The sequence below is a fragment of the Nicotiana sylvestris genome, chromosome 2, assembly GCF_000393655.2.
Source record: "Nicotiana sylvestris chromosome 2, ASM39365v2, whole genome shotgun sequence".
Classification (NCBI taxonomy): domain Eukaryota; kingdom Viridiplantae; phylum Streptophyta; class Magnoliopsida; order Solanales; family Solanaceae; genus Nicotiana; species Nicotiana sylvestris.
In genome coordinates, this window is record NC_091058.1 from 211,443,747 (window position 1) to 211,456,794 (window position 13,048).

The 13,048-nt window shown below is 34.2% G+C and overlaps 1 protein-coding gene across 1 annotated transcript; it reads right to left on the minus strand.

The window, feature by feature from the left end:
• Window positions 1–3,042: 3,042 nt before the first annotated feature.
• Window positions 3,043–5,436, minus strand: LOC104222322 (probable indole-3-pyruvate monooxygenase YUCCA8). The gene is made up of 3 exons (XM_009773551.1): window positions 4,583–5,436; window positions 3,875–4,246; window positions 3,043–3,548 (listed from the first exon to the last, which is right to left on the minus strand). The coding sequence occupies exons 1-3, from the start codon at window positions 5,231–5,233 to the stop codon at window positions 3,324–3,326; spliced, it is 1,248 nt and encodes a 415-aa protein (XP_009771853.1). The 5' UTR covers window positions 5,234–5,436; the 3' UTR covers window positions 3,043–3,323.
• Between the last annotated feature and the right edge of the window lie 7,612 nt (window positions 5,437–13,048).

The following is a 13,048-nucleotide window of genomic DNA, read 5'->3' on the forward strand; positions in this document are numbered from 1 at the left end:
AATATTAGGCGCCATCACAGTCCCGATGGTGGGAAATTCGGATCGTGACATTTACGAAAACCTCTTATATATTCTTTTGCATATTTACTAGTAGAGCGTAAGTTTTGTGTATTGATGGAATAAAAAAAATTACATTACGATCCGATGACTGAAAAGTCAAGTGCATGTGATTCTATATACAGACGTTAATTGGTAACCGTAAAAAAATAAAAAGAAACCTTTTATAATAGGTCAAAATACACAGATTATCGTAAAAAAAAAAAATCTTTACAATGTCAGTACATATACTTAAACTCTATGATTAAAGTTGACTCGAACTCTAGTACAATGAGGTGCACTACAAGAAAACAGCCTTTAGGGAAGGGAAATCTGGTCCCTAAAAGGCCAAATCTGGTCCCAAAAGGAGAAATTACGACGGGATAAAGCTGGTCGTAACCCGTCGTAATAACCTCCGCCGCAAAAAGTCAATAACGACGGGTCAAAAAAATTGGTCGTTAAAAAGATTTAGAGACGGGTAGTAATTTTGGTTGTGAAATAGTTTTAGAGACAGCATATCTTGTCCTTAATATACGATGAAAAATTCATATATTCCCGTCGTTAAACCTTGTTAGCGACCAGCCTTTTACTGGTCCTAGAATATCTTTTAGAGATGGGCAAAAAATCTGATCGTGAAATAGTTTTAAACTACATATCTCGTCCCTAATAGACGTTGAAAAATATATATATTCCAATCGTTAATCCATTTTAGCGACCAACCTTTAACTGGTCCTAGATTATGTTGTAATTTAGCGATCGTATTCCTGGTCTCTTATTAACCATGAGTAGTCCTAAAGCTCAATGCCACAAAGAGTTATTTTTATCAATAAATATGAAATTGTTATCGAAAAATCTAGATATAAAAAGATAATATATCAAGTACACATCCCATTATGATATTAGTTTCTATATTTGTTCAACACCTTAACAAAAAAAAAAACTTAGCTAACATCCTGAGCTACATTATGATATCAAGTTTTGAATAATAGTCCTAACAAAATAATTAATGAGCTTGTGCATCTTCTAAACTTTCATCTTGACTTGTAGCTTCAATCTTCGAAACCTGTAAGTACAAAAGTTTGAAAAGATAGATAAATAACTATTGGTAAAATAACATATGTAAATTTAAAGAGGAGAATATTGTCATAAAGCTTGATATGTCCAAGGAGTATGACAAACTCTCGTGGAGCTTTCTCACTGTACTCCTCAGAAAAATACATTTTTCAGAAGCAGTCATTGAACTCATTAAGCTAAATGATTAACAAGATGCCTAAGGACAAGCAATCAACAAAGACAAGAGTGTTTTCCAATCCAACAGCTTCAGATATATGAGAATAAATAGAAGGATTAGAAAATGGACTGAATTCAAGCAACTGCAATTTTCTTTCACCTATCTATAGGAACACCAGATATCTCTTAACAAGAACACAGGTGGACGAAACACTTTGCAAGTTCTTTTTACTTGGATTTATCAACTTTCCAACAGATCCAACTGATGTAGGCATCCTTGATGCTGTTAGGCATGACCCATCTTAAACCGAAAATAGTGATGAACATGTTCCAAAATATCACTAACTATTGTGCAATGAGAAGTTGTCTTTTAGTCTCTATATTTTGTAGGCACATATAACATCTGTTAAAGAATGAAAACAATGTGCTAGCTTCTCTCTCATTTGGTATCAAATGGAAAGGAATAAAATTATTAATCGCTATAGCAAAATATGGTATAAAAATGTCAGACCACCAGCTTCCTAGAGAAATTAAACCCTATCCACCTATTCAAAATGCATGTTTTCATATATTGGCAAGTTGGTTTTCTAATAAATATTCTTGGACCATTTACTTTCATTTATTCTTAACTAGAACTTAATTGATTTCTTCTTCAAGGTCTTAATCATGTTTGCTTCATTTACATGTTACTTTCTTTGTTACAACTATTTTGACTATAGGCACAACTTGATAAAACTAAGGAAATTTGATTTTACTTTTTTATTTCTGAAGTAACTCTCATCGATGCGCTCCTTATAAGTTCTTTTCATGCTTAGTCATGATTCCAGTACAAGTACCAAACACCGGATGACAACGAACAAAAAGAGTCCAAGGACTTCTAGTTCTCTAAAGTATCCCAACCAGATCTTCTTGTGTAAATGCGTATATGTATACTAAGGGTGTTGAAACTTGAAATGATGACTAGTTGCTATCAAAATTCCTTAACTGTACTGACTATGACTAATTGAAAAGAACTTGAAACAGGACATTCCTTTTGTAATACTTCATATTCTATTTAGGGGTGATTTGGTAGGGTGTATAAGAATAGTACTGAATAAAGCGTGGTAGTAATCCTGAGATTAATTATGCTGAATTTAGTTCTTATCGACTGTTTGATTTGGTGTATTAAAAATAACATGCATTTAATTTTTTTTTAAATTATTTGTTTATAAAAATATCCTCCACATTCTTTGAAAAAGATCTGAAAATGATTTTGAAAGGGCAGTTCTGTATTGATACATACTTATCCATATATTAGAAACTATGGTATTGCTAATACCATGTTTTGCTATGTATAAGAATAGGTTAAAAACACTACAAACAATGGACTAATAATACCAAATCTAATATATATTATTTTTCCTAATATATCCTACCAAACGACCCCTCAGTTCTTTGAAAAATATGGAGAGAAAGGGCAAATTTTGGAGTCATTTTCTCATTAAAGGTTTTCTCAGTTTTCATTAAAAACTGCACCAATATGAATGAGAGAATGGTTATTTTTGTGTCTATTTGAGGCTTATCTAATGTATCTCACCATAACTTATGGTTTAAATCAGTGCTTTTATTAAACAATAAACATGAAATTCAGAACAATCTTACAAAGAATACTTTTAACAATAAAAGAATATCTTTGTCATTTGATTAATTATTAGTAGTAATTGTACAAAACCAAAAATGTACAATGGGTCAATATATATATATATATATATATATATATATATACTTCCCCGTCAAACTTTTTTTTTTGAGGATCCGATAACTTATACAGGACCGAACTTTCCACTGGACCGGTTGCTACTTCCAAATTCCAATACAAAATGCCCAAACTGTACCAAAACTTGGACTTTTTGTGGAGAGGGCTAATTACACTTTTTTTTCACGCGTTCGAGCCGTGAAAGTAGTCATTAATGTAGGCTACATCACATCCTTTGGGATACGGCCCTTCCACGGACATTGCAGCGTGACGCGGAATGTCTTGTGCACCGAGTTGCCAAGCACATATTGATTTGATTGAATCAAAAGGTAGAGATGCATCCTCTATGTGTGGGAAATTTTTGCTTTTTTTGCTTAAGATCTTGTTTGTAAACTATGCCAATATCTTGTGCAATTCTAATAGCATCAGCAGAAGCACCAGCTAGCCCTCTCCTTGTGAAACCAACTGCATATAGTCCAGATTTTCCTTTCCAACTATTTGGAAATGGTGCTTTTGGGAATCCATTATTGGAAAAAAATTCACTTTCCTATACCAAACATAACAAAACAACATTAGTCCACTATTCAAGAATATTCCATAAAATTTCTTTTTTTTTCTTCCCAAATTTGACACCTGTACGTACACGGTTGTCTAAAGCTGACCCTTAACGATGGGTTCTCAAACAGACACCATAACTCGGTCTTATTGATGAAAAGTTGTGTTTTGACCGAGTTAAGGTGTCTGTCTGACAACCCCTCGAGATAAAGGGCCCACACTAGATATCCGTACAAGTACGAACGTTAATTTAGGTATTAAACCAAATATTTAAAAAAAAAATCCAAAAATTTGATAAGGAGTAGAACATTTTCTCACCTGTAACCAATAAGGGACATTGCTGCAATAACCAGTTGCAAGAACAACAGAATCAATTTCAAGTTTTTCACCATTGACAAGTTCAACAATGCCACATGAAAACCTCTTGATTCCAGGGACAACATTAATTTTTCTTGATCTAATTTTTTCCAATGTACCAATATCCAAAACAGGAGTTTTCCCTTGTGTATTCTTTAGTTCCAAAGGACCAGTTGATGGCCTTTTTAGTCCAAATTTCTCAATATTTCCAAGAATAAACCATGTCAAAATGAGTATAGTTTTATCAACTAGCCAAAGTGGTAGCCATTTCATCATAAACATAGCTAGCTCAAATGTTGATTTTCCAAAGATTTCTCTTGGTAAAACATGAACCTGAAAACAAACCAAAACTCCATTAGAACCAAACTTTATAAGTAGTTTCTTTTTAGCTTTAAGCAAATTCAAGAAAGATTTAACCTTATATGCCGACAGTATAAAGAATTTTTACACTCTTAGTATATTTTAACTCGATGTAGCAGATAATCTACCTTATTTTAATATTACTAACCTCAATTTTTATTAACAACCACTTGTAATTATCTTTAGTGTAACCTGATATATATCAGGTCAGCTGCAAGATATATAGTTACAAGTAACTGTCCATAAAAAGTACGATTAGTATCTTGATATGATATTTTTATATTGTCAGTATATGTTTTGATTACTTACCGAGCTACGACAAACCATTGATGGTTGAGCATTATGGTTGCAAAGATCAAGAGAAACTTCCATGCCAGAATTTCCACATCCAACAACAAGAACTTTTTTCCCAAAAAACTTCTCACCAGACTTATAATCACAAGCATGAATGACTTCACCTCCAAATTCTTTTAAACCTTCAATATCAGGCACAACTTTCTCAGCATTTTCTCCTGTAGCCACAACAAGCCACTGACAAATATATTCAATTTCTGAACCATTTGGTAAAACAGTTTTCACCTTCCATAATTTGCAAGATTGATCATATTTTGCAAATTTAACACACTCATTGAATCTTGGATTGATATTGAATTTTCTAGCATATGATTCAAGATATTCAATGAATTGTTTCTTTGTGGGGTATTCAGGGTAGTGTTGTGGAAATGGGAATTTGGGTAATTGACAGAATTGTTTTGGGAGGTGTAGTTTTAACCTATCATAAGTTTTTTTCTGCCATAATGATGCAATGCAATCAGATTTTTCCAAGATAATACAAGGAATTCCTTGTTCTTTTAAACATGCACCCACAGCGAGTCCTGATGGACCTGCACCTACAATAACAGGACCATTTACCCATACACATTTACTAGAAAAGAAATCTTGATCATTGAAGTTAACCATGTTTGTTGATCTATTGTGAAAAAGTCGACGACTGACTTTGGAAGCAGAACACGAACCTATTTTCGTTATTCTTGGGTTTTTATTACTCAATGGTGGAGTGAAAAAGTTGACGACTGACTTTGGAAGCAGAACACGAACCTATTTTTGCTATTCTTGATTTTTTATTGAGCAATGGTAGTGTGTAAAGATATTGAAAGAAGAGGAAGTTGGTTTTTTGTAAGTTTGTATTTGAAATTGAGAACTAAGAAGGTGTTTAAATAGAAGCGTATGTAGTGAGATATATGAAAGGGGAATGTGATAGAAGGTGAGAAGTTAATGCCTTTCAATGGGTCATTTTCAAATATAATCATAAGCTAGATTTTGCCAACTATTATTTTATTTGAGTAACTAGTTGATAAACAAACTATCAGTTCATACTAAATATAGATTTTATATTATTGTTATTTTAATCGGTTATAACAAGTTATTGACTTGTCTTTTCTTATGTTATATGCCTTATTTTATATGTACTAGCTATATTTATAATTGACAATTACTTGCAGTTACAAAAAAAAAAAAGGACAGTCCGTGTATTAAGCTCCCACTATGCATGAGGTCCAGGGAAAGACAGGATCACAAGGATCTATTGTATGCAATCTTATCTTGCATTCTGAAAGTGACTGTTTTCACGGTTCGAACTCATGACCTCTTGGTGACATGACAATATTTTATCAATTATGCCACAAGACACTCTTTCAATTACTTATAGTTATTTTTTAAATACCAATAAATTTGATGGTGTTAAAAAATTATTTACTGTCAGTGCACAAAAATTAAATTTTCTATTCCAGTCCCCACACTATAAAATAGGGGGCTAGCCTAAAATGTCCTTCTTGGGGGTACTCATAATTTGACTGCTATGTGCTAAGGTCGTTTTAGCCACAAAAATGCCCATTCCTGCCAGCTGAAAAACCCATGGTTTACACCACGTTATTGATGCCATGTAGATTGACCCCACTTTATTTCTTTATCCACTACTTCTTAGAATTTGCCTAAAACAAACACTTAAAATCTCTTACCACATATGTTTACCGGAAAAACGATACAGTCGAATTTATAACGTAATTTATAGATATATGAATTAAATTAATCCGACAAAATAAACTAACGAAGAACAAAGCGATTGAAACAAGAATAATTGAAGAAAAGATAAGTCTGGGCTTTAGATGCTCCCATCGGGATAAAAAATAAGTGAAAAATCTCGACAACGCTTGTATAAAGCTTGAGAGAGAGAATACTAGTCTTTTTCTATTAGCATTTCTTAATGTCTTACAATAAAATGAAAACTTCTGTTTATACTAGAGCTATAGGGTGTATGACCTACCAATTGATTATTAATATTAATACTATGATAAAAGATTATAAAAAGACAATAAAGAATGATAAAGGGTAATAAAGCCTAATAAAGGCTAATAAAGACGAGAGAAATCTTGGTGTCTTCTGTGACGTTTCCGTAACGGTCATATCCTAAATTGCTTCTTATTCGACCACAAGTTTATATTCGATGTCAACATCTTATCCGGCCATATGTTTGTATCTGGTGTGAGCATGATTGAATCACTACTGATTGACACATTGTTTCTTAATTCATCAGTCTTCTGAGACTGCTTTTTACCATATACAATAGATAAGTAGTAATTAATAGAATTTCTTCGTCCTGAATTAAAGGTCTCAAATTTGAATTCAAAGAATATATGGAAAATGCCTAAAAATGCCACTCAACTTTTAGAAATGGTCTATCTATGCCATCCGTTAAAAAAATGCTCATTTCATGCCACTGCCGTTACACACTTGACACATCCATGCCGTTATTGACTAACGGCTCAATTTTTTTTTTAATATTTATAACACCCACATTTCCACATGTCCTGTTGTTATTGGTCTGAGTTAACCCATGCCCCACTTAATTTTAACCTTGGTTAGGTCCACCTACCCAAACCCGACCCGGTTAAAACATACCCAAATCAATAACCCAACCCAAACTCTTCATACCAAATCCCCTTCTCTCCGGTCGTCTTTCCCACTTAGTTCAAGGTGCTGGCAAAGAAGTAATTCGGAGAAGAAAGAAAAGAAGTTTCCACCGCCATTATCGTCCTTAAACCCAGATGGAAAGACAAATTTCTTCATGCGTGCGGTGAGCAAAGATGGAAGGTTAGAGTTGACAGAGGTGAAAATTGGGATCGGCCCGAAACTCTCCTTGCTTCTGGCCAAGATGGACGGCTGAGATTACATCTCATTCGTGATGAAGAAGAAGAAACAGAAGAGGAAAATGAAGATTTCCCCCTCAACGATGAAGAAGAGGTGATTGAAACAATTCAAGAAAATGATGATGATGATGATGATGAAGAAGAAGAAGAAGAAGAAGAAGAAGAAGAAGAAGAAGAAGAAGAAGAAGAAGAAGAAGACAAGGTTGCAGAGTGGAAGTTTCCGGTGACAAGCGGTGGCAGTGGAGATGGTGTTCGGAGATGCTACGGTGGTCATCACCATCATCGTCATAACAACCACCACCAAGATTTACATCTTGGGGAAGACGATTGGAGAGAAGAGGATTTGGTATGAAGGGTTTGGGTTGGGTTAATGATTCGGGTAAGTTTTAATCGGGTGGGTTTGGGTAGATAGACCTAACCAAGGTTAAAATTAAGTGGGGCATGGGTTAACTCGGACCAATAATGATATGACACGTGGAAATGCGGGTGTTATAAATATTAAAAAAATAAAAATTGAGTTGTTAGTCAATAATAGCATGGATGGGCCAAATATGTAATGGCAGTGACATAAAATGATTTTTTTTAACGGATGGCATGAATAGACCATTTCTGAAAGTTGAGTGACATTTTTAGGCCTTTTTCGAAAAATATACTAATTCCAGTATAAAGAACTTTTACCAATCCTAAATTAAATGCCTTATTTTAAGATTACTAATCCCACTTTTTATGGACAATTACATGTTATTACCTGATATATGAGGTCCGCCGAAAAATAACTACAAGTAAATATCCTATAATTGGCAACTTAAAAAATACTGCAGTAACATGTTAAAATATAATATAGTGTAAAGATTCTTTACACTGTTAATATATATAAATTAAATCGATAAATCAACATGCATATCTCACATGTTATATATGACTAAACGGCATCGTTACAACTTAAGGGGTTTGAGCGGATCATATAGATACGTCTTTGCCAAAAAATTACATTGTATTACTAGATAAATTTTTCTGTTTTATGTATATTTACTATATGTTAATTCCCCTAAACTTTTCAATATATCTATTTTTTAATATTTTGACACCCTAACCACTGCCCGTAGCTAGTTGATCAATTGCCCTGTTCAGTCTCATCAAGTACCTACATTCATTTAAAATAGAGGAATAATTTCTTTTTCTACACCATATGCATCATGGGCGGATCTAGTCTTAAACTTATGGGTTCCAGTGAACACAATAATTTTTGTCTAAACTACGTATTTGTATTAAAGAATTTAGTAAATTTCTATAGATATTAAACTGTTAATCCAGTTATTATTATATTTATAACTCGAAATTACCGTAAAACTCATAAACTTTAAATCATGGTAGGATCCACCTGTGATATACCCCCACCACCAATTGGCCCTCTCGAGTGAAAATTCATTGGAAAGAAGAGGGGAGCATGTGCATGAGGCCTTGGATTTATGGAGCTTCTCTACTTTTCATGAAAGATTGGGAGCTAGGGTTTTGACCTTTCTTATAATGTTTATTAAACACTACAAATACTAAGGGTTTTGGAATGAACAATACCCAGGGACCAGGGGCGGAGCCACAGTACCGATTATGGGTTCAGCCGAACTCAGTATCTTTAGTTCAAACCTTATATTTATCTTTTAAAAATTCATTAGTTATGTACAAATATTAATTTAAAACCCAATAACTTAAACGGATTAGAATCCTAAACTCATAAGCTTGAAATCCTAGCTCCGTCTTTGTCAGGAGCAGAGCTAGAGTATTAGTTTCTGGTTCGGACGAACCGAGTACTTTTTATTTAGATTTTGTATTTGTATTATGAAATTCATTACATAAGTATAATATTTCATTACAAAAACAGTAATTTACTTAGACGAGCTATAGATACGATAATAAGTTCAGAATCCATAAATTTCAAATTCTGGCTCCACCTCTAATTATACCATCGGTGTTCCAACTATGATCTAGATAGTGGCCAAACCCTAAAATCCAAAAAAAAAAAATGATAAGATAAACAAATACCTCCAAGGAATTATATAAGATCTAAAAGAAGATTGAGATGAAATTATAGTGATATTTATGCACGATTTGGTGGGGATATGTGTGTGTTTGTATATTCCCATTCTTCCCCCACCAGCTTTGGCCAGCTTGTTAGCTGATTATCTAAGGCCAGGGTTACTAATCTAGGCTCTCCATTTGAATTTCGAGTGTCAAATAAATTATTTAATGATATTAAATAATTTGAATTCTTAATTAATATAACTTATAAAAAATTTTATGTAATTTTCAAATATATAAATTTAATTTGAAAAACGTAAAGATTCTATGTTCAAATATACGGTCAAAAGTGAATAGTTTGATTCTTGAAAAATAAAAAGTGTCACATAAATTTACACGGATAAAATATTAATTTCTTTTCTTTTCGAAAAATTACAATAAATAAACGTTTCATAGTACATAAAATAAAAAATGAGGCTAATAATTATATTATGAAAAAGGGATATTAATAATTAAATAGGAAAAAGTTTTGGTTTGATGACATTTGCAATGAGTTCGTTCACGCGTAAAGTAAAGTTAGGAGAACGATAAAAATCATAATAAGCATATCACTAGCAAGTCGCAGGAACATGTGCAGTGGCCCTTTTTCTCTATAATTTACTAAATTATCGTACACAAAGTCAGAATTTAAAATTTATGAGTTCTAAACGTGTTAAGAAATTCAGAGCTCCCCTTAATTAGTGAGTTAGCTATTAGATATTTATAAATAATTAGTGAATTTTCTAAAGGAATGTTTTCGATATGACTCTTGTTCTATGTAGGTTTAGAACCCGCTAGACTAGCTTAAAAAGGTATTTTATCTTTCTCTTTTTGTTGTTCGGTTTTGAGTCTCGATTAAGAATGGCGATCATATACGTTTGATATAGCGATCAAGTCAATTGCAGTCAAATCAAAAGATTTATAGATGTAAAATCTAAGTAAAAGCTACTGAATTCAGCGAACTCGTCCATGTACACTATGCTTCCCAGAAGCTTAGCTGCCAACTTTGTTATTCTTCACTCCGCAGAAAGTTGAGATAATAATTGATCATAGCAAAAACTTTTGAAGTGCCACTTGATCATAGTACGTTTACTATTTACAGTATTGCTTTATTTGGACTTTTGTACAACATACATTCCCTCAATAACTGTAAAAGTTTCTATATATGTATATTTCCTCTTGTAGTCTTCTTGGTGTGAAGGTTCTAAGTAAGAGCCACTCACTTAGAGTCAAAGACGGAGCTAGTAGCTCGATTACTGGTTCAGGTAAATCCAGTACTCCCTATGTTTCAATTTATGTGAATCTGTTTGACTAGGCACTAAGTTTAAGAAAAAATAAAGACTTTTGAAATTTGTAGTCCTAAACAAGTCCAAAAGGGGTCCAGAGTATTTGTGTGGTTATAAAAGTTTTTCATTAAGGGTAGAATTGTAAGTTTAGGCTAAATTGTTTCCAAATTTAGAAAGGGGTCATTCTTTTTGGAACGGACTAAAAAGGAAATAGGTTCACATAAATTGAAACGGGGGGAGTAATTTTTAAAAATATTATTAAATATATATAATGTAACGACCCGGCCGGTCATTTCGAGAGTTATAGTCTTGTTCCCCCATTTTCTGCTTCTTTTGTGTTCTACAACTGTATTATGAAATATCAAGTTAGTTGGTTTGGGTCCGGAGTGGTTTTGGAGTGAATTAAGACACCTAGTCTCTTAATTAAAAGCTTAAGTTGAAAAAGTTGATCGGATGTTGACTTATGTGTAAACGAACGTGGATTTGAATTTTGATAGTTCTATTAGCTCCGTTACGTGATTTTGGACTTAGCAGTACGTCCGGATTGTGTTTTGGAGGTCGTAGTAGAATTTGGTTTGAACTGCCGAAAGTTGGAATTCTGAAAAGTTTGACCGGGAGTGGACTTTTTGATATCGGGGTCGGATTAGATTTCCGAAAGTTGGACTAGGTTCATGGTGTCATTTATGACTCGTGTGCAAAATTTGAGGTCAATCGGACTTGATTTGATAGGTTTCGCCATCATTTGGAGAATTTGGAAGTTTCGAAGTTCATTAGGCTTGAATCCGTGTGTAAATCTTGTTTTTGATGTTGCTTGAGGTGATTTGAGAACTTGACTAAGTTCTTATCGGGTTATTAGACTTGTTGGCATATTTGGTTGAGGTCTCGAGGGCCTCGGGTTGATTTCGGGTGGTTAACAGCTTGAGTTTGAGTTGAAGAATGCAACTAAAGTGTTGTTGCTTCTGGTGTAACCGCACCTGCGGAGTGGGCATCGCAGGTGAGAGTCTGCTGAAGCGAGGTAAAGGTCGCAGATGCGGCCAAGGAAGAACTAGGCAGAGGGTGCATGTGCGATGGCATTCTCGCACCTGCGAAGGTCGCAGAAGCGGATTTCAGGGTGCAGGTGCAAATTTGGGCCGCAGGTGCGATGTAACTTCCGCACCTGCGATGAGCTTAGATGCAGTCTCTTGATCACAGAAGCAAATACAGTGTTTAACTAGTTTTCTGCAGAAGCGGATCTTTGCCCGCTGATGTGGCTCCGCTGATGCGGAAATAGAACCGCAGGTGCGAAAAACCTAGGTAGCACCTATATAAACTGGACTTCGAGATTTTTCATCATTTTTTAGCTCGGATTTTGGGGATTCTTTTAGGGATTTCGAAGTGATTACTGAGGTAAGTTTCTTGTGTCTATTTATCTTCAATAATGGTGTTTTCTCACTGATTTTACACTTAATTAGTGAGATTTTGAAGTGAAAATTTGGAAGTTTAGGGCTTGATAATTGGAGAGTGAATTTTTGGGTTTTAAATAACCAAATAGTGTCGAATTTTGATAAATTTAGTATGGTTGGACTCATGAGTGGATGGGCTTTCGGGTTTTGTAATTTTTGTCGGATTTCGAGACGTGGACCCGGGAGCTGGGTTGAGCCAATTTCTGATTTTTGGGTTTAATTTAGTAGTTTTCTTGTGGAATTGATCCCTTTTATCCTATATTAATTGTATTGTGCTATTTATGGTTAGATTCAGGACGTTTAGAGGCCGATTTAAGAGGCAAAGACATTTCGGAGTAGAGATTTGCTCTGTTTGAGGTAAGTAACACTTTCAAACTTGATTCTGAGGGTTCAAACCCCGAATTATGTGTTATGTGGTTGGTATTGAGGTGACACACGTTCCAAGTGACGGGCGTGCGTGCGTGCACCATGAGAATTGTAACCTGGTTGGTTCCATGGCACTATATAGTGATTCTATCTTGTTGATATCTGTATTTTTATCATGTGATATAGTAAATGAGCTGTAAATCATGCTAGATATCATGTTCAGGCTTTAAGCCAATACTGTTGGGAACCCTAGTGGTCGTTTCTTGCTGTGATCTCACTACTTTTATTGACATTCTATACTTAGTCATATTCATGCATTTTATATCATATCTTAGTCTCAGTTGTTATTTATTGATACATCATATCATTGTTCGGGCTTAGCTTTCATGACATTGTGAACCTGTAGGTGAGACTGGAGAG